At 46.3% G+C, this 20443-nt stretch overlaps 1 protein-coding gene across 5 annotated transcripts in view; it reads left to right on the top strand.

The window, feature by feature from the left end:
- The window catches only part of Zdhhc3 (zDHHC palmitoyltransferase 3), a 55812-nt gene that overhangs the window by 16292 nt on the left and 19077 nt on the right, over window positions 1-20443 (top strand). For 2 of the 5 annotated variants that reach the window (XR_003300887.2, XM_026389903.2), the window contains exons 2-6: window positions 295-624; window positions 12650-12774; window positions 18527-18623; window positions 19252-19333; window positions 19465-19581. Coding sequence is in view for 3 of the 5 variants with exons in the window: in XM_026389903.2 (XP_026245688.2) it covers window positions 319-624; window positions 12650-12774; window positions 18527-18623; window positions 19252-19333; window positions 19465-19581 (727 nt within the window). In the remaining 2 variants the exon portion in view is untranslated. Of the gene's footprint in view, window positions 1-294; window positions 625-12649; window positions 12775-18526; window positions 18624-19251; window positions 19334-19464; window positions 19582-19741; window positions 19778-20443 lie in introns of all 5 variants that reach the window. The other 3 variants (XR_013343365.1, XM_026389904.2, XM_077796291.1) reach the window with 2 other exon arrangements.

The following is a 20443-nucleotide window of genomic DNA, read 5'->3' as shown; positions in this document are numbered from 1 at the left end:
GGTGCTGCATCTTCCACTGTGCTCCAGCTGACCTCTGGCCAGACATTTGCCCTTTGGAGGCTCCCTCTTCATTATTTGTCATGTGAAGGTTTGGGGCAAGGCAGACCTATTTCAGAAAGACTAAGTTAACTCTCAGCAGTTGGAAAGACAACCAGTGCTTTAAGTGAGCAAGGTGTTTAGGCAGCATTTCTACAAGGACTTACACACAGATACTTGTGGCTCACTTTGGAAAGGAAATTTTGACAAGTCTCCTTAATGACAACATCAAGTTTCTGGGTTCTTTTCCTCTTTCAGATGCCAGTATGGACAGAATAGCTTATGATGCTTATCCACACCCACCACTTTCGAGACATTGAGCGCAAGCCGGAATACCTCCAGCCGGAGAAGTGTGTCCCACCTCCCTACCCTGGTCCTGTGGGAACCATGTGGTTTATCCGCGACAGCTGTGGCATCGCCTGTGCCATCGTCACCTGGTTTCTGGTCCTCTATGCAGAGTTTGTGGTCCTCTTTGTCATGCTGATTCCATCCAGAGACTATGTATACAGCATCATCAATGGAATTGTATTCAACCTGCTGGCCTTCTTGGCCCTGGCCTCCCACTGCCGGGCCATGCTGACGGACCCCGTGAGTATGTCTGGGCTTGTTTTGACCAGCCCACACTCTCCTCCTCTGGCCCTGACATGGCCAAAGCCTGCATGCTCCCTCTGGACCTCGGGAATGTGGAGAACAGAAGGGCCAGGGTTGGCTGGGAAAGTGGGTTCCTCCATGTTAGTGTTCATGGGACTCTGGGGGAAAGAGGCCAGCATCTGTATTACAACCTATCTCAGTTAAATGGTACCATCTGTGCCTTGATGTACACCTTAATTGAGCTACTGCAGGAAGGGGTTTGTCTGGGGGAATCTGTCCGCTTGTTCAAATCAGTCTTCTGTCAGGTAACTTTGGAGACTGGAGTGAGAAGGTTGGAGCAAAAAACATGTTAGGTGTCTGGTCAGGATGCGAAGATAGGACAGGAGCTAGGTGGGCTTGAAATTAAAGCTACACCCAGTTCTAGGAACCTGCACAGATATGGTTTTTACTGTGTGTGAGTAAGGTTCTCTTTTCCTGAAAAGCTGGACAAGCCTGTTTTGGGCAGCAGCCAGTGCTTCTTGGTGAATATGTGTGAGTAAAACAGAGGTGATCTGCTCAGTGACCTAACCACCTGTACCAAGCTGTGCAAATGGCTATTGAATGTTTTTACACCCTAGTATTAGACCCTCCATTCCTGTTTCTACTCATTTTCTTGTATAAGAAAAGCCAGAGGATTAAGTTATTTGATAAAGACCTCTGTAGCTCAAATTGTTTCAATGTGTGGGATGTGTTTAAGTTAGGAAAGGGAAAACACTGCTAATAACACATACAAATTTTGTTTCTGTGTGCCCCAAAAAATATAGTAAAGATGATGTCCTGAGCTAGTTTTCTTCTCAAAGGGCTCCATTTCCTGCTGGTTTAGGTGACAGATTGTTAACTGTCCCGAGGGAAGCTGGCTTTCCCAGCTCAGTTACATGTCAGTGACTGGTCCAGACAGGGCCCCTTCTGTGCACGTGCCTCAGGGAGCTCACACACACTGGCATCACAGGTAGGGGCCTCTTTGTCCAGGGTTGGTGCTGCTTACAGGATCGCCAGGTAGTCATCAGCTGCAGGAAACAAAGCATGTGATTATGCCTAAAAGTGCCCCCAGACACAAGGGTATGAAAGTATCAATTTGGTCATATTGAAAACAAGTATTCAGAAAATCTTACGATGCCTTGCTATTGGGGGACACAGGAGTAAAAGACATTGTTTTGCTCAGCATATAGTTTACTGTCTATTAAGCTCCTAGTGCTGTTCTGCCCTTAGGGTGTCCTCTTTCTAGGGGAAAAGAAGCAAGGGCAGCTGCAGATGATGAAGGCTGTGGCAGAAGGAAGCTTGGTTCATGGTTTGTGGTGGAAGAACAGGGAGGAGATTAGCCAAGCTAGGTGGGGATGACTGCCTGGAGAGGAAGTGGTGCTTCAGCCAATTCTCATCAGAGCAATGACTATTGGCAGAGGAAGTGGAGGGTGATAGAGCAGGAAGACTCGGGCGACATTCCAGGCAGAGGGACCTGTACAGACACAAGCACGCCAGGAGTGTGGCTCCAAGGCAGCCAGGCATTGTTGGGAATGGTGGAACCTTAGGAGGAAAATGGTGTGGGTTGGTTGGTAATGGTGGGTGTTGAAGGAGGGTAGAAGTTGGATGATGACAGGTGGTCAAAAGCCCCTGAGGATTTTAAACAAAAGAGTGACAAAATCAGATTGTCATTTTACAAGGATCACTCTGGCAGTAGTGCAGAGGAGCTCTGGGAGACACTGATGGATCGAATAAAATGAATGGTCATGTTTATTGAGTGCCTGCTCAGTGAGAAGTTCCTTTCTGAGCAGTGAGAGCAAGACAGAAATCTCTACTTGAAGGTCACATTCTAGTGAAGCAATCTGGCAGCAAAGACATTATTGAATGACATTGTAATGTTGGAAGAACATAAGTTCTTTAAAGATGGTAAAACAGGGTGATGTGGTGACTTTAAAGGGGGACTGTATTCAATCAAGGTAATCTGGGGAGGCTTCTCCTCAGTCAGGCCATTTGAGCAGACCTGAATGACGAGAAGTTGCAGGATCTTCGGGCAGAGCCTTCCAGGCAGAGGAGAGAGTAGGTAAAAGACCCAGAGGCAGAAGCAAGCATATTTGAGAAATAGGACTAAGGCCAAGGTGACCCAAGCAAAGATAGGTGGGCAAGGGAGTGGAGAGAGCTGCAGAGGCCAGTTACACAGGGCCTTGTCAGCCTGTGAGAACTTTGGTCTTTACAAAGGCGATGCATGATGTGCACCGTGCTCACAGTGGAGGTTCAGGGTGGGATGAGTAGAAGCAGGCGACTAGAAGAATTGTAGTAACCCAGATAAGGTGTGACACTAGCTTTGACCAAACTGGAGGTAGTGAAGCTGCAAAGAAGCCATTGGATTTAGAGTATGTGTTAAACCACCAGCTCTTAAGTCTGGGTGCACCATAGAAGCCCTTGGAGAACTTTTAAAGTGAACTGATGCCTGGGTCCACCCCGAGAGATATGGCTCTAATTGCTCTGGAGGCAGGACCTAGGACTTTGGGACACAAAAGCTCTCATGTGTCCCTCATGTTCAGTGAGGCTCGGGAACTGCTGTTGAGAAGAACAGAGATTGATCAGAGAGCGGGCCTTCCAGAATCTCGGCTCCAGCAGCAGGCAAATGACTGGAATCCTTTACTGAATGAGAAAGTCCAAAAAGGAATAGGTGCCGGAGGAGAAGTCAAGGTTTCTGTTCTGGCCAAACTGCCCCTAACATTAGGTGCAAGCAGATATGCTAAGTGGACGGTAGACAGCCAGCCTTGAACTAATGGAGGGCTGGGACTGGAGAGTGTAGTATGGAGGTTATTGCCTTATAGATGGCCTGTGAAACTAGGAAGATGGATATTGGACCATGGGAGAGGACACTTCCACCCTGGCATTCTTGCTGCCCTCACATACCTTTATTCTTTTATAAACCATATAGCAACGTGCATTCTCTCTAGGAACCTCCTCAGGCTGGCAGGACAGCATGGTTCTCACTGTAATATGTCACTCAGCTTCCAGTCCTGAATGGGTGGGAGCTGCTGCTACATCCCAAATACCAGTGAGCTGCTTATTGGTGCGTTTTGCTGGTAGTCCCAAAGAAAACCAGGTCAGAAAATGAAGAATCTGTCAAATAGCTACCATTAGCAAGGGAAGCAATTCAAAGCAAATCCTACAGACCAGCCATCTCAGGATCTTCATGCCACCACCTGCTTTTCAAACACCTCCAGCATATGGCATCTTATGCAAAACCCAGTATGTAAAACAAGTGAAGCTGCAGAGATGGGAGCCCTCAGGGCACCACTGAAGCACCTGGGATTCTAAGGAGCAGAGTTGGAAGCCCAGATCTCAGATACAAGAAGATCAATTAGGGTCCCCTTTTTAATACAGCAGGGATATCTGTTTTGAGAAAGAAGGGCTCTAGGAACTCCCTGATATGATAATAATATTTTGTACTCAGGAGTTCATGTTGTGCATAATTGTTAGTAAAGTTACATCCAGAGAGTATAAACAATATATGTGTTGTGTATGATTTTTGGTTAGTGCCAAAAAAGAGGGAGAGAAGGAAATCTCTTATGTGATCTCCCATCAGACAGTTATTGTCCCACTTCCAGGTTTAAAATTTTATTCCCAGTATAAATTCAGAACAATTGCAACCACCACAGCTTTCTGGACCTTTGAGCAGTCATTTACTCCAACGCAGCCATAGTTGGGTCCACAGAGCTTGAGCAGAAAGCAAGAGAGGGAAATGACTCACAGATGTGTAAGTGGCCCCCTCAGAGGTGTTGCTGCCATTTGAGAGGTAAGCCCCGTAGACAGGGAAGAAGACAAATGGACCAGGAGGCAGGGCAGGCATCTCACTAGACCTGGCCACCTGCCAGGCCTGGCCTGGAAGCACAAGGATGTGGGCAAGGGCATGACAGGCTGGTATTTAATCTCATAATGCCCTCTCCTTGCTCACTGTGGGGTTGTAATGTTATCTCCGGGAATTTTCTGTGTTTCTGAAACACTTCAGGCGTTTAGAGATCTCATGACTCCACTTGCCCTGAGGAGGCAGCCTCTTGAAGACAGCCTGGACTCAGAAATCCTTATCTTGAAAACCTCTCTCTCCTTACCCGTTTCGTGATTTCTCTACATTTTCCGGCTCCAAAACATTCTATTTCTTCATCTTATGAACACCCCTAGGAATCCTTAAAAAATTAGGTCCAGGATAGTGTCCATCTCCCAGAAGACATCTAAAGCTGAGAGAGATAGCTTGCTTCTGATGGCTCTAGCTGCCAAGCATTACGCAATCACAGCAGTTGCACAAAATCTATGATTACTTTATTTTTGCCCCTTCTTTCCTTAGACCTAATCATTTACCTCACAAATTATTTCAAATCGAGATTTGAGAAAAGGAAGAATATAAATCCATTCAAATGAACCATATTGTTAAGGAAAAGAAAATTCATCTGTCTGCCTGCCACTGCACACCCCACCAAGTCCCACCCTGTGAACACCTCACCTTAAACCAACCTCCCTGTCTTAGGCCACTGAATTTATTTCACTTGCTGAATGTCTTCATTGGACATGTTGGAGCTCAATTCACACGTGCAGTTGATGTTCCCTTCTGGTGTCTCTTCGACAACCTTATTGAGCACATGCCATAGTGTATAGAGCCACTTGACAGTAATTCCCTCAGAAGGGTAACACAGGAGCATGATGTGGGCCCTGTGGAAAGACAAAGGGAAATGACATCGCAGGTTAGGGGCCTTGCCTCAGGGTCCATTTGAATAGAGTGCCCCATTCTCCCTTATGCCAGGAAGCTTCTCACACATGCCACTCAGTAACCCATCAGTGAGCCTAGCCTCTTTTTGGCTCCAGAGAGAAAAGTGACCAGTTTGGGGCTTGCCTATCTCCTATCTTTCTGTGGAGGAGACTGGAGGTTCATGGCACAGGCATGTGGCTTGTTATTTTATTCCAGGAAAGCTATTAGAGGGAGCATTTTCTGCCCAGACCAGCCAGTGTACACATGCCTGTTCCCCAGCTCCTAAAATGTGAGCAACCTTTTCATTTTTTTGCTGCCAATGGATGGTAGTGCTGAGTACCTGAATCCTTAAGATCATTGACTGACTGACTGACTGACTTTCTTTTTTTTCAATTTAATTTCTTGTTGGCATTTCATTAGACCTGTCTCCACTGCTTTCCATAAGCCTGTCAACGAGGCCTATTCTAGCCCTGTTTTAGTCTTAGTGTGGTATTAATATAGTTGTTGGCAGTGGAATTAAATGATAGCATCAAGGCAATTTTTTAAACATATTTTTAGTTGTAGTTGGGCACAATACCTTTATTTTTTTTATTTATTTTTATGTGGTGCGGAGGATTGAACCCAGGGCTTCGCACGTACTAGGCAAGCGCTCTACCGCTGAGCCACAGCCCCAGCCCCCTCAAGAGAATTTTTAAGAAAGCCTTTTTCAAGTCACTTGTTAAGAATATCTGATAAACCTCTCTGCCTTCTACTAGAACCTATATAGCATAGACTCTAGATTTATATGGCCTGAGTCTGGATCCTGGTGCTGCCACTTATTAGCTGTGTTGTCTTGAGGAGTTGTTTGGCCCATCTCCCTTAGTTATCACATCTATAAAACGAGGAGTATCAGAGTCTTTACCTTATAGATTTATTGTCAGAATTAACTGACAAAGTGCAGTTTTGTCACAAAACATTTGAAACTGTGCCTGGTATATGAGCACTAAATGTCTATTGTATCATTATTACTTAGCTTGGGTTTATGGAATGCAGGCTTCTTGCCAGGCCCTGGGCAATTTGCTGGGCTACAAGTTGAAAGACATTGATTGTCTCTCCAGGAATTTATATAGTCCTGGAGGAGAGATGGTGTATAATTATATGATGTGAGTTATAATACCAGTACATCCTCCAGGAATTCATAGTCCTGTAGGAGAGGTAGTTTGTAACTACCGGGGTGTGCTCTGACACGAGTACAAACTGGGGGCGCAAAGGCTGCCTGATGGTTCTGCCTCAGGAAGAAGACAGAAGAGGTTATCCACAGTGGGTTTTGATGTGGTGCAAGAGGCCAAAAGGTACTTGGCAGGCTTTGGGAAGGTACTAACAGGGCTGTGGAAGCAGAAGAAGAAAACTTGAAGAGGGAATGTCTTTGAGAAACTCCAGTCAGGACTGAAACACTGGATCAGGTCCAAAGTTGGGCTGTGGCAGCCTTGTGCACCCTGCCCAGGAGCTCAGACTCTGGTCCATGGTCACTAGGAAACAACTGAAAATTTTACGCCAGGAATCATGATTAGGCTCATGTTTTAGAATGTACCCTGGAAAATAGTGGAGAGAAAGAATAGAGGTGGGGTACCGGAAACCAAGGAGAGATGGGAGGCAGAGAGGACCAGGAGATTTTCTAATTGTCTGGTGCAGGTGATAATGGGCCTCAGGGAAGACTCTGATAGCTTTAGAAGGAGAGAGCATGGGGACTCAAGGACAGTTGAGGAACAAGTAAGCAGGTTCCATTTTAGTGGTGTGTGTTGAATTTTGGAGGTTTTATTTTATTGTTCCAGCGCCTGCTGGACAACCAGGTATTGATATGTGCAGATGCAGAAGTCTGAGTTGGAGCTAGTGATCTGAGCATCATCACTGGGTAGTGTAGGGGAAGCAGGAGTCAAATGCAAGAGTGTGCAGAAGATAGTGTAGAATGGGCAGGGCCAGAGGCTAGAGTGGAACTCTGAGGGATACTAGTGTCCAGGATGGGCAGGAACACAGAGCTGGGGAGAGGCACAGCCTCCCGTAGATGGGGGGAGGCACTAGGACTCAGAACAAGATACTGAGGAATATGAGAGCTGAGACTCCAACTTGCATTTGGCCACAGGAAGTTGCTTATGACCTGTGAAAGCAGTTCCCCAGTGTGGAGGGGACAGGTGCCAGAGAGCAATGGACTAAAGAGTAAGTAAGAGTAAGCAAGTGCACATGCTTAAAGAAGCTTAGCTGTGAAGAGGGAGAGCACCAAGACGGGAGAGCTCAGAGTAATGGAAAGGGTCCCTGAGGGCCAGGGTTAGCTGGGCCCCTAGTCCTCGAAGACAGTGAGCACCAGTGTGTCCAGAGATTGGGGGGCATAGGGAGTTAAGGGATATGAAGAGGGTTTTGTGCCAGGCACTGTAGTGCAAGTCTAGAATCTCAGCTACTTGGGAGGCTAAAGCAGAAGGATGGTGAGTCTAAGACCATCCTTGGGCAACACAGGAAGACCTTGACGCAAGAAGGAAGGAAGGAAGGGAGAAGGAGATGTGTCAGGGTCAAGGTCAAGGTAGGTCCTGGAAATTTGGGCTAGCCACTAAGGGAAATGGCGGATGGAGACATGTCATGCCTCCTGCCACACATGAACACATTACATTCCTTCCTTCTGTGCAGAGGGTATAGAGTATAGGAAAGCTCTAATGACTTCTCACAATTCTGTAAACTAAATTAACCACATTTGAACTGATTCCACTGTGGGGCCATGTGTATATTTTGGAAGCATATGAACATTTTTATAGATCTACAAATTTTTAAAGTGTTGTTAGGTTACTAGGTACCAAGAAAAAAAGATTAGAAGAATATGCTTCAAAACAGTAATAGTATCTGCCTGTGGATTTTTCTTTTTTCACTTTCTCATCTGTATTTTCTTTTTAAAGATCATGAACAAGTATATATTCTTTTGGAAGTGAAGGAAAAAAAAACAGTGCCTTTGATCTACCAGGCTGTGGTAATGTGGGACCTTTGAGACATCCCTGCAAGGTAGGGAGGAGGGCTGGTGTATCTCACTGGCAAAAAGTCTCCATAGACCTTCCTACTGCCTCCCTGCTATCTGTCTAGGATTATTGTAGAGCAAAATTCTTTTCCATGGACTGATAACAGTTTCCACAGTTCTGAAATCTGTGAAAATGTGGGCAGAAGAGCATCTTCCTGAGAAAGAGGTGGGAGGGTGGAGGGGATGGAAAACTTCCTCTGTGGCTGGAAAGTGCATTTGTCACAGATTGCTATCGCGGGGACTGGCCCAGCTGGTCTCTGACTCTGAGGGATGGGCACAGGTGGCTGGGCAGGTGGGACCTTGTCTGGATGGAGATAAGCCTTCTGGGAGATTTATGCAAATGGATCACAGTGGAAAGTCAAACTTTGAGGAAGACTGAACTGCTAAAATGGCTCTGACTGAGATCTGAAAAAGCCTGAGATAATGAGGGTAGCCAGTGGGACCTCTGACTGCCTATTACAGAGGGACTTTGTCTTGTGTCCTTCCGTGGTATCTGGGACCATCTTAAAAACGGGGTCTTCAGGGGGCCCACCTGTGTCTGCATTAAGGAAAGCTGAGTTCCAGTGCTTCTTGAGGAAATGATGTCTCTTTGCACTTTTTATCTTCTATACATGACAGTAGTGACTTTGGTTGCATTATTAATATTTCAGGATAAACAGAAGGTCATAAAGTTGCCCAAATGCAGTTAGTTTTTGCATTACAAGCCCTCTGGGGATTTGTGAGACCCTCAGCCTAGATGGCTCAAAATAAGACATTAATAGCACTTTGGTTACAAACTTAGGAAAACTGGTCATATTTCTATTTAGGTAGCTCCTTCTTGAGGTTTGTTTACTTATTTATTGTCTGTGTTTTTAAGGATTTTTCCCTTATAGCACAAGCCAACATGTTCACAAGAGAACATTTAAGAAATACAATCAAGAAAATAAAAAGTACCCATGATCCTACACCTCAGGACAACCACTAATACTTTTGCATGTATCTTTTTAGTTCCTGTTCATATGTGTGTGTATTGTTGATGTTTCTCATCAATTAAAATACATATTTACTGTCAAAAACTACATTTTAAATGACATGGTACATACCATATGGTTCTTACCCACCAAAGTTTATTTGCTTTCAAATTTTCTATCATAGGCTTTTCTGACATCTGACTGTATTTTGCAGACCAATTTTTTTCTCCTTTTTTTTTTTTAACTTTTAAAAGAAAATTTAATGGAACACCTGAGGGAGTTGAGCCCCCACCAGGGAGATAAGCATGTGTGTGAACAAGTGTTTTCTCATTGCTTCCACAAGGTTCCTCATCTTCAGGCCACCAGTGGGGGAGTGTGACATCACTCTAAACGACAGGTCAGTCAAATGCTGCCCCTCTCAGGAGTGAATAGGTCCTTAGGAGAAGGAGAGCCTCAGCAAGGAGAATTTGGGGGCCCAGCGAAGAGCCACATGAGGGACAGAAAGGCCAGGAGGAGTTCTATACTCCCACATTGGGGCCAAGGCTTGAACTGGTTCCCCTCCCTGGTGTCCCTCTCCTGTATGATATCCACCAGGATCCTCCTGGCCTTCCTGGGATCCCTTTCTTCAGTCTGCGCCACTGTCTACTCACCAGCTGTTGGAGGCCCTGAGGTCCCATCGCTTCTCTGTGTTTCCTACAGTGCTTGGCGCAGTGTAGAAGAGAGTTGTTGGTTGATTTGTCTCTGTAGTCGCCTTAGCTGGACTGTTTATTCATTGTGGGTCATTCCCTTATCCAAAACAAAACTACAGCTTCCTTGTATTCTCAGCATTTGAAGATTTTTCTGTTTCTTCCATAGTTCTTCCCTTCCCAGAATTTTTCTTTTCAGATAGGTTCTAAGATTCATTCCTAATCCCTCCTGCTCTGAGATTACCTCCTTGGCTTGTGACCATTTGTCAACCTCCCTCCACAGGAACAAGTGATGCTCTATCTGAAACCCTCACTATCCCAACCTGATAATCCACAGTCGCACTCACTCAGAACTCTGCTGGAGGTTTTATAAAGTGCAGGTGTCTTTATGTTCAGCCTTTATGTAGTAGTGCTGCAGCTCTGGGTGTCTGTATTTTTTTAAGCTACAGAGTTGATGCCAATGCTGGATCTAGAATCCGGGCTACCATATCCTGAGCACTGTGTGTGGCACGCATCATCTGAGCTCTTTCCATAAACTGTGTGTGGCGTAACCTTCATGGTAGTGCTAGGGATTGGGTAAGATGAATCCTGACTCACTGAAACTAAGGCACAGAGAGACCCAAGATTCTCTGAAGAGAATCTCTCCTTACGTGGTCCACATAGCACAGACAGACAAATGTGGAAGTCAAATTTAAAGCAGGGACAGTGGACTTCCAAGCCCACCCCTCACCCCTGTGCTGTCCACCAGGCACTCTTCTCTTGTGCTTCTTGGACTCATATTCCCAGCTACCTTCCTGACATCTTTTCCTGGGAGCCCTTGGGCACTTCAGACCCAGCAGGCCCCTGTTGAACTTGCCCACTCTTCCCCACAACTTGCTTCTCCAGTATCTTCTTGGTGGCTTAAGGGTGCTTCCAAACCTTATCAGTGTTCCTCTTCTCCCCTGTGTCAGCCCCCATATCTCCACGGTATTTACTTGGTTCTGTACTACACCTTTTATAAGCTCAGGTGTCTGAATTTTCTCTCCATTTCACTTCTATTCTCATAGTTTAGTCCTTTCTTACTAGACTGTCAACAGTAACCTCCTAAGTGGTCTCTGGGATTTTAATCTCTCCTCCTTACGTGGTCCACATAGCACAGACAGATGAGCTCTATTCCTGAAACATTGGTATCACCCAATTGCTGCCCAGAAAGAAAACCCAACCCATCCTTAGGTCTGGCATTGAACACTCCACATGGGCTGCCCTTGCCCCCGGTCTCTCTGCTAACACTGCACGCCTGGGCTCAGAACACTGGTTTCCTCACCATCTCCCAAGTGTGCTAGGCCCATTCTCACTTCGCCTTTACGCCTGACCCTTCTGCTGGAATCCCTTTTCTCCCCCAGCTCTCACTGGAAAACCTTGTCACACTCCTCTGGACAGCCCTTAAACAGCAATTTCTTAAAACTTAAGTTTTTCTGATTCCCCTGGTTAGTTGGTTACTGCCTCCTCTGAGTTCTCTCAACATAAGTGACTTCTACAACATGTAATCCCCTCTATTAGAATTGTTTGTTAGCCTGCAAAAGACCATGAGCCTCCTGGAAATTGATTCTTGAGTCCATAGCCATGAGCAGGGCTCAGCGCCAAGTAGGCACTTGGTGAGGGTTGGCTCCCAGACCCCGTTCAGACTGGGCACTGCCAGTTTCCTTCTGTTTGGATGGATGCAGAGCAACAACAGATTCTGATGGCATTTTGGCCCTGCTGTTGGTTGTGCCCAAATCTGGTCAGCTAGAATAAGAACACAAAGTGTCCACAAGCCAGATGGAATAGCAAATCAGAGGGTATTTCTGGCCAGATAACAAGTCGGATACCTGAGACCGAGGCTCCCTATTGCTTGGGAATTTACTAAGGAAGAAATACAACTTTCTAATCCTTCATAATAATAGTGCTGATTAAAACTAAAATAAAATATGATTCCAATGTAAACATAACCCATTGAAATTTAGAGCTGCACATTTTGGTCTAGGAAAACTGGACTGTTAGATGTGAAGCCCACCAATGAAAACTCACAAAGGCAGATGCTATTAACAGGAAATTTAATGTAGACCAAAATCATTATGAGTCAGATTGTTACTGTAACATTTAGGTAGGCAAGAATGGATTCAGTGATGTTAGCAAAATTAAAATAGAAAATAATCAGGAACAATGTACTATTCTTTGTAGAAAATTGATCAAGGAATTGATGTAGCCTAATGGCATTTCCTCAGAAAAATTCATTGTCAATAAATATTCCTTACTAGGCACGGTAGTGCACACCTGTAATCCCAGCTCCTTTGGAGGCTAAGGCAGGTGGATCACAAGTTCAAGGCCAGCCTGGACTACTGTGAAACCCTGTCTCAAAATAAAATAAAAAATGCTGGGGATGTAGTTCACGCACAAGGCCCTGGGTTTAATCCCCAGCACCAATAAATAAATAAATAAATAAATAGTCTTCACTGTTGATATAATTCAGAAAATAGAGTTTATACATGCGTGGTGGCTGCTTTGAAATGACTGTCTCCACTTTGGAGTGTTATGACTGATAGAACTGCCAGCACAACCCTGACACTTTTCCTCTTTCTTACAGGGGGCAGTGCCCAAAGGAAATGCCACTAAAGAATTTATCGAGAGTTTACAGTTGAAGCCTGGGCAGGTGGTATACAAGTGTCCCAAATGCTGCAGCATCAAGCCCGACAGAGCCCACCACTGCAGGTACACGGGCTGGGGCTCCCCTGTCTCCTCTCAGCCACCCTGCCTCCTGTCACACATATACCCTGAAGTAGCACACACTTCCCCCACAGGTGCCAAGTCAGAAAGTGGACTCGGAACACCCCTGGCTCTGCACATTGTGCATGTGCATCCTGGTCCCTGTGAGCCCACTAGATTGGAAAGGGCTTGTGATTTGGACTTAGAACATCTGCCCCAGGATTTGGCTCTGCCACACCTGAAGCAGGCCTTTGTTTTCATATATATAAAATTGAGGGAACTCCTGTTTTTCCTACCACTTCACAGCTTTTATGACAAGGAGACCATGAGACAAAGCTTTAGAAAATCATTCTGTGAACATCTTATACTTGAAACAAAGGGTTGCTCCTGAATAAAGACTTTCCTTTAAAACCAAACTTCTAGAGGTTATGGCTATTGTAGAAGTCAGCTCAAAAAAATGTTTTCCCATCTTATCTGGCGAGTTTTCCCTTTTTATTTTCAGATTTCTTTGTTGTTTTGAGTCTTCTTGTTGAGACGATATCTAAATAAAAATTATATTTTATCATTAGAAAGAATTTTAAATGCTAGAATACAGAGGGAGAAATGTCACTGAGTCCCCTTTTCAGACCAGTGCTTGTATTTGGGGTGGGGAGGGTCATGGAGGAATGAACTTGCTCTCAGAGGTGAGAGGTCATCCTTATCAGCCCGAGGCCATGGAGCTATTTGGGTCAAGTGAGATATCTGAGTGAATAAAAGGTGGTCTTTCCCTGTAGTCCTCACTGTCCACCTCTCAGAAGAGACTAGTCAGTCTCTAGGGTTCAGATTCCAGTCGGCTCCTTGGTTCTTGCTGTATCAAGGCACTTACCCTTCCTGTCCCTTCATCACTCATCTGATTTCTATCTTCACAGCCACCCTGAGAGCTAGGTATTTCTGTAGGGGCTACTCTTCCTAGTTTCCTAGATGAGGAAACTAAAGCTCATGGTGGTTAAGTGACTGCTCTAAGGTGTTGCAGCCAGTGAGTACTAAAGACTGGTGGTGCTAAGGTAGTGAGTACTAAGGTCCTGGTGGTTCTGGCTCCAGGTCCCAGCAGGACTCTTTCCACTAGAACTCCAGTTTGGGAGTAACTCATATAACCCTATATACTTGTATGTTTGTTTCTCCGTCTCTCTGAAAGAGAGAGATCGATTGATCTGTGGGCCTGCCCAACTAGTTGCCACCTGCTTGAGAGTGAAGGAGGTACTCCAGCAGAGTCCTGTGGCAATTGCTGTCCCCTGCGGGGTTTCTATCTAGATCAACTTGCTTCTGAGGTCCACATCAGGTTTGCTTCTTGTGTCTGAGATGGAAGCATCAGTCTAGTCTTTTCCTGCCATCTTGGGGCTCTGGAGCTAGCTGCTGTCTAAGGAGCACCCAACTTGCTTGTGTGGTTCCTCAGAATAGCCCCAAGGGTTGGACCAGATTCTGGCCTTGAAGTTGGAGAGGTCATTGTTGGAAATCTGGAACTGTCTCCACTGCACTGTGACTCTTAGGCCTCTGCTTTCTCTCCCATAATTGAGGGTTGTTCCTCCGTAGCTTGTTATGAGGATTAAATTTAAATAACTGTTCAAGCTGCCCAGCTCAGCGAGTGGAAGCTACTTGTTCGTAGAAGAATGTGTAGAGACTTGGAGATGTGCTGGGTTTATAAAAGCAGGACCAGAAACGGAGTTATTGCCTTTGTAGAAAAGAACTTTGGGGCAACCACAGTGGTTTTTTTCTCTTCCCTCCCCACAACCTCAGCTGCCTTCACTGCCAGGCATTTTCCTGCCGCCTCCTCGCCTCCCTCCCGGGTGACCAGGGGAGGTGTTCTGAGTGCTAGTAAACACATCAGCTTGAGCAGCAGGAGCTGCTGACTCAGATGAGCAAGCCAGGATGCCTGTGCATCGCCTGTTCCTACTTCAGGAAGTGTGTGCTGACAGCTGCTTCTTCGTGACGGCACATGTGGCCCAGGCCATCTGGGGACCCACAGTTTGGATAAGCAGAATCCCCAGCATGTGAGACAGCCTGGGCTTGTTGACGGTTGGTTGAGCCCAGTCTACTGTAGTTAGAGCTGATAGACTCTGGGCTTGCCTGCTCGGTATGCCCACTTGTGTTTGTCCCCGTCTCTTTTAATCCTATGTTCCCAACAGAGCCCATTGAATTTGACGCTGTCTCCATTCCCTGTGCTCTGGTGGGTACCACAAATACACCCAGACCTGCATACACCTGAAGGGTGTGTGCAGGTAGGTCTCACCTTCTAGAAGCACTTAGAACCCCACGCTGCTTTCATCCTGGTATGAAATCTCCCAGTCACAAGGACCATGGAAGCATGTGGAAATCCTGTAAGAGGAGCCATTTGTACTGATGTGGATGGTCAAGGCTTTGGGCTTATATGCTGGGTTCTTCTTGGAGGAGGTGGAGACCCCTCCTTAGCAATGCCTCAGCCACGCTTCAACCTCTCCAGGTATTCACAGTGAGGCTGAGACAGTGGTAGGTTGCTTTGTGCACCTACCAGATTCTTATTGTTTTGTGTTTCTCGTTGCTAAGACTACTAATAAAATGTACATAGCATGAGTATTGTTTTTAAAGCATTTAGCACACATTATTGGTGCTTACATGAAAGATCAGGGTAATTCTCCTGAGGCTGATGTGGAGAACCTCCATTGCTTTGCCCAGACCCAAGATGAAGCTGTGTCCTCAGACCCTCTTCTTTCCCTCACATTGCACTGTCTTTCACAAACTCGATTCTGAGCTGTGCTGGGCTGTGCTATGGATCTTTTGCTTATACTTTTGTCATAGCCAGTGAGGTGTGATGCAGTGAAACCTGTGTGTGATGCCACGACCCCTCCAGTACTTCTTGCTGTTTTCTTTTCATCTTCCCTACCGGAGCATCTAGGCAGATGTGAGTCAGCTCGTTTCCCAGGCTTCCTCATTACCTGTCTGTAGCATCAAAGCCTTAATTCAGCAGACTCTGCTATGGAAGGCCCTGGGCTTGGCTCTGTGCTTATATTGGTGAGTTAGAAATCGTCCTGACTCTAGGGGCCTCTCACCCAGGCAGGACAGGCCCTCATCTTGTGGCACAATTCCATAATTACTGCTATGAGAGACACACACAGTCATGCCTATGTTGCATATACGACCATTACCCAGGATGGGCACCAGAGCCCCAGCTACCTCATTTGAGGCTGCATACCTAGGAAAGGCCTGTACACCTCCCTGGAGAGGGAACACATAAACACAGAGGGAGTCCATGGATGCATACGAGCCAATGAGCTTGTTGGGTTCTCCCAAGCTTTGAGTCCTGAAAAATGGTAGGGAACCTGGAAGAAGTGGGGAAGAGAAGCATCTGCCTTCTTCTAAAACAATAACTTAAAACATAGAAGGGGCCTGGGAAGTATGGATGGCAAGGACACACAAAAAAAATACTTCCATATAAGGCATTTGGTCTTTTTAATGACGTATCGCACATGTGGTCCTTGTGCCCCAGGAACTTACCAGCCCACACTATCTCGTCCATAATTTACTGGAATTAGTGGTAGAAAAGAGTGCAAGGAGAGAGCTTTCAGGCATGTTAAGGAAAGAGCAAGTTAGGAGGGTGCCTCAGAGGACTCAGTTTTGCCAAGTGAGAAGAATGGAGAAAGGGTCCTCTGGCATCAGGCCTGTCCCCAGCAAGACAGTAAGGTAACTGCGGCATGTTTGGAGAAGGGTAGCAGGCTTCTCCATAAGGATTGTGAGGCTTCCTCTTATCCTGTGCTTTGGCTGCCCTGCTACGTCTGGAGAGGGGACACTGCCAAGCCCACTCTGTTTAAAGGAGACTGGCTCTGAGGCAATGATTCCTTATTGGTCATCAGGCCTTGTAAACGGAAGTTCATGGTTTTTCCACCTCCTGGGGATGGTCTTTAGGTAAAACCACAGGGCAGAGTGCAAGCACCCTTCACTGCTCCACGCCTTGCCCTTGACATGCTCCATGCCCAGGCCATTCAGGTGAACTTTTTGTGAGCAAGTCAGCCTCTGAACAGTGCTTCACCCCACCCACCCCACAACCACCTGGCCCAGGGTGAGGACAGGTGCCTTTTTTTTTTTTTTTGTACTTAACCACTGAGCCATATCCCCTGCCCCTTTATATTTTACTTTGAGGCAGAGTCTCACTGAGTTGCTTATGGCCTCAATGAGTTGCTGAGGCTGGCTTTGAACTCATGATCCTCCTGCCTCAGCCTTCCAAGCCACTGGGATTACAGGCGTATGCCACCACATCCAGCAAGAGGTGCCATCTTGATGGTTCATATCTTTGAGAACAGGAAACTCAAAAGACCAGCATCTTGAGCTAGTCTTTGTAGGCCTCAGTGGCTATTCTTAATTTCCCTGCTGCCTGAAGCATAGGAGTTTGTCTTATTTGGCTGCCCAGTGAGACGAAGTTCCTTGTGATGCCCAGCGTCCTGGCCAATGCCTCATCTCTTCAGTGAAGCTGGGAGGAGAGCAGAGCACAACTTTGCCGTGAGAACTTGTTTAAACTCTTGTACAGCTTTAAGAGGATGGAAGGCCACTTTGTGCCTCTCTGCCCCTGAGCCCACCCTGCTTCAAGAGCACACACTTGAAAACCCTTTTAGAAATAAGTAAAGATAGAAGAGGAACTTACTCAGGGCCCTGGAGCAGGGAGTGTTTGTACTCTCAGGAGTCTGTTTCTCAGATGAGAAGGGACATAAGGAACCCCAGAGTTGATTGTATCCAGAAGAACATCCAAGAAATGGGCTGTAGCAGACGGCTCCTTGGGAGAGCGGGAGCCTGGTAGCTGAGGCCTAGAACACAGGGCACAAAATCACTCCTTTCTGTGTGTGTGTGTGTGTGTGTGTGTGTGTGTATGTATGTATATAATTTTTTTTTTTAAATGTGTGTGTTCAAAATTGTTAACAGAGAGAGAAAGAGAAACAGACTGGGCAGTGGAGTTGCCAGTGCCCAGTGTTCTGTTTCCTCTGCCTTCCTTTTAGGCCTCTTTCTTACTTTGCCTGCCTGGCCCCCAGGGAGATTATGGAGCCAGGCCAGCATGCTTATGTTGGCCAGGCCCTTTGGAGTGGTGGAAAAGAGTGAGAATGGAGACCAGTATGAATCCACCACTTGTCTGATCGAGACCTAGTATGTGTTCTCATGTATTTTACTTTCATGCTGGTAGGAGACCTGAGGCTCAGAGTTCAACTGTTTGACCCAGGCAGCTCAGCTGATCCAGGTCCACCATGCCACCAGACTTCAGGCCAGGCTTAGCAAAGCATACCCTCATCCCTGGGAGAACATGGCAGTGTTTTTGGAACTTCTGTGTGACCCTTCGTTTGGGGTGTTTTTTGTTTGTTTGTTTGTTTGTTTGTTTGGGAGCTGTAAGGAGCAATTCTTCTCTGTATCCCATCCAACTCTGTCAAGTTTTTTAAACTACTACTTCATTACGTCTTTGTAAATCCAGTTCTCAGCTGTGATATCCCAGGAGAGCAGCCTGTTTCTCAGCCATGACAGGTCTGTCCTGTTTATATGTTAAACAAGATAAAAGGCCATGACTCTGTCCCCCTGTTGGGAATGACTGTGACCCTGGGCATACTGACCCTGCCTTCCAAGGCCCTTGTAAAAAAAACAGAAAAACCTCTAACTGTGCTAGAGAGAGCCATTTCTAAGGAGTAAAACTGGAGCTGTGGGTCCCACCTTCCCCTTGGAGGCCCCAAACTGTTAGGATACCCCTAAAGGTCTGACCTGTGGGCTGTTTCAGTGTTTGTAAGCGGTGCATTCGCAAGATGGACCACCACTGCCCTTGGGTCAATAATTGTGTCGGCGAGAACAACCAGAAGTACTTCGTCCTGTTTACAGTAAGTCAGTTTCTGATGTCTGCCCTGCCCTACACAAAGCAGCAGCGGAGCCTTTTATTCCTTTGCAAATTCTCAGCATTCACAGCAGTCTTGACTGCCCTTGAGAAAGCTGCCTGCCCGCGTAGCTCTCCACCCTCCTGCCAAAGATCTCTGGCTCGAAAAGTGCCCTTCACTTTCGCATGTAGACAGGTTGATTAGCTCCCACCCCAGGTGTCAGGCTTAAGTAGCTAGAGCAAGCAGTGTTAGCAGTGTCCTCACGTCCTGAGCTGCAGGTAGGTAGAGAACACTCAGAGCTAACTTCACTTGAAGTTAGCAGTCAGCACCCTAACTTCAAGTGAAGAGAAGTAGTATGCCTTGCATGCCCCCAGGCAGTCCAGGTCATGCCTGGTGCCCAGGCTTTGTTTCTGTTCTGGTTCCACAGACTCAGAGAATGGCTGCTCCCCTCAGTCCCAGGGCGGGAGGTCGGAGGCCCTGTGGGGGAGTCACCAGATGCCTCTCTGGCCCCGTCCTGGTCAGGCCTCGGCCTAGCTAAGTGTTCCGAGGAGCAGGTTCTGAATGCCCTGCTCCAGAGTCTGCACAGTCAGAAGGTTCTCACAACAATGGCATCTGCACTGCTTTCCTGTTTCAGATGTACATAGCTCTCATTTCCTTGCACGCCCTCATCATGGTGGGATTCCACTTCCTGCATTGCTTTGAAGAAGATTGGACAAGTGAGTATGTGCCAGGGCTTCCCTTCCTGTTCCAGGGTGGGTTCTGTAACCTAAGCGGGGTGGTCACAGACCACCTATGTGAATCCAGCTCTATTTCCTTCATGGAGGCTCTGTTTCCTTCATGGTACCAGCTGTCTACCTCAGTTTGTTAAATCTACTGCAAGACTATGGAGAGAACAGGGAAGGAACAGCAGAGGCCCAAGTCTATCTTCATGAAAGAGAGCAGCCCCCAAAAATCAGTTTAACAGGTAAAGTAATGAGTAGAACAGGCCCATTGCACTGAGTGTGCTCAGGGAGAGTGTAAGGCCCCTGCAAGTAGAGACCCTGGTTCCAAGGAGGGGGAACCATGTTGGGTGATGGCTTATGTTTCTATCTTTACCTGAGGCTTTTTTTTTTTTTTTCTTCCAGTTCTGGGGATGGAACCCAGGACTTCAAGCATGCTAGGCAAGTGCTCCACCACTGAGCCACACCCCCAGCCCTAAATGGGGCACATCAATCAAAAGTTGTTTTATTCTAGTTTTGCAAAAGTCCCTATTTTTAACCTTCTGCCTAGGACATAGAGTTTTTTATTGATTTGCTTGGTTTTTTTGTGGTGGTTGTTTTCAAACTGTTTAATCATCACCAATGTATATTAAGAACATACACAAAAAAAAAAAAAAAAAAAAAATGAACGACCAATAAAAAAAAAAAAAAAAAAAAAAAAGAACATACACAAATTCTCTCTGCTCTAGAAGTATTCCATTTAAATGAGCAGATGGAATGAGGTCCAACCAGAACACTGTTACAAATTCTGAAGGAAAAGAAAAATAGATTCTGGAAGGGAAAACAAAGAGAGAGACCACCTGCTGGGCTAGAGCTTTCACACTCAAAATCTGAGGCAGTGTTGAGCAGGGAACATCATATTTCTACTGTTTTTCCTTGGTGGGTGCCCTTTTTCACTTTATCATCTTCAGAGCAATTGCCTTTCCTGCATGGGCTGACTTGCCATACTTCTGGCATAAGCCCAGGGAAAGAAGGAGACCACACTAATGAGAAGGAGGCATGGGGAAGGGTGGGGGAGAGTGGGCATCTGCAGATCCTAGCAGAGAGTAAGTCTTCAGCAAGTTCCCA

Source organism: Urocitellus parryii, chromosome 3, assembly GCF_045843805.1.
Source record: "Urocitellus parryii isolate mUroPar1 chromosome 3, mUroPar1.hap1, whole genome shotgun sequence".
Classification (NCBI taxonomy): domain Eukaryota; kingdom Metazoa; phylum Chordata; class Mammalia; order Rodentia; family Sciuridae; genus Urocitellus; species Urocitellus parryii.
This window is presented reverse-complemented; position numbering and strand designations above follow the sequence as displayed.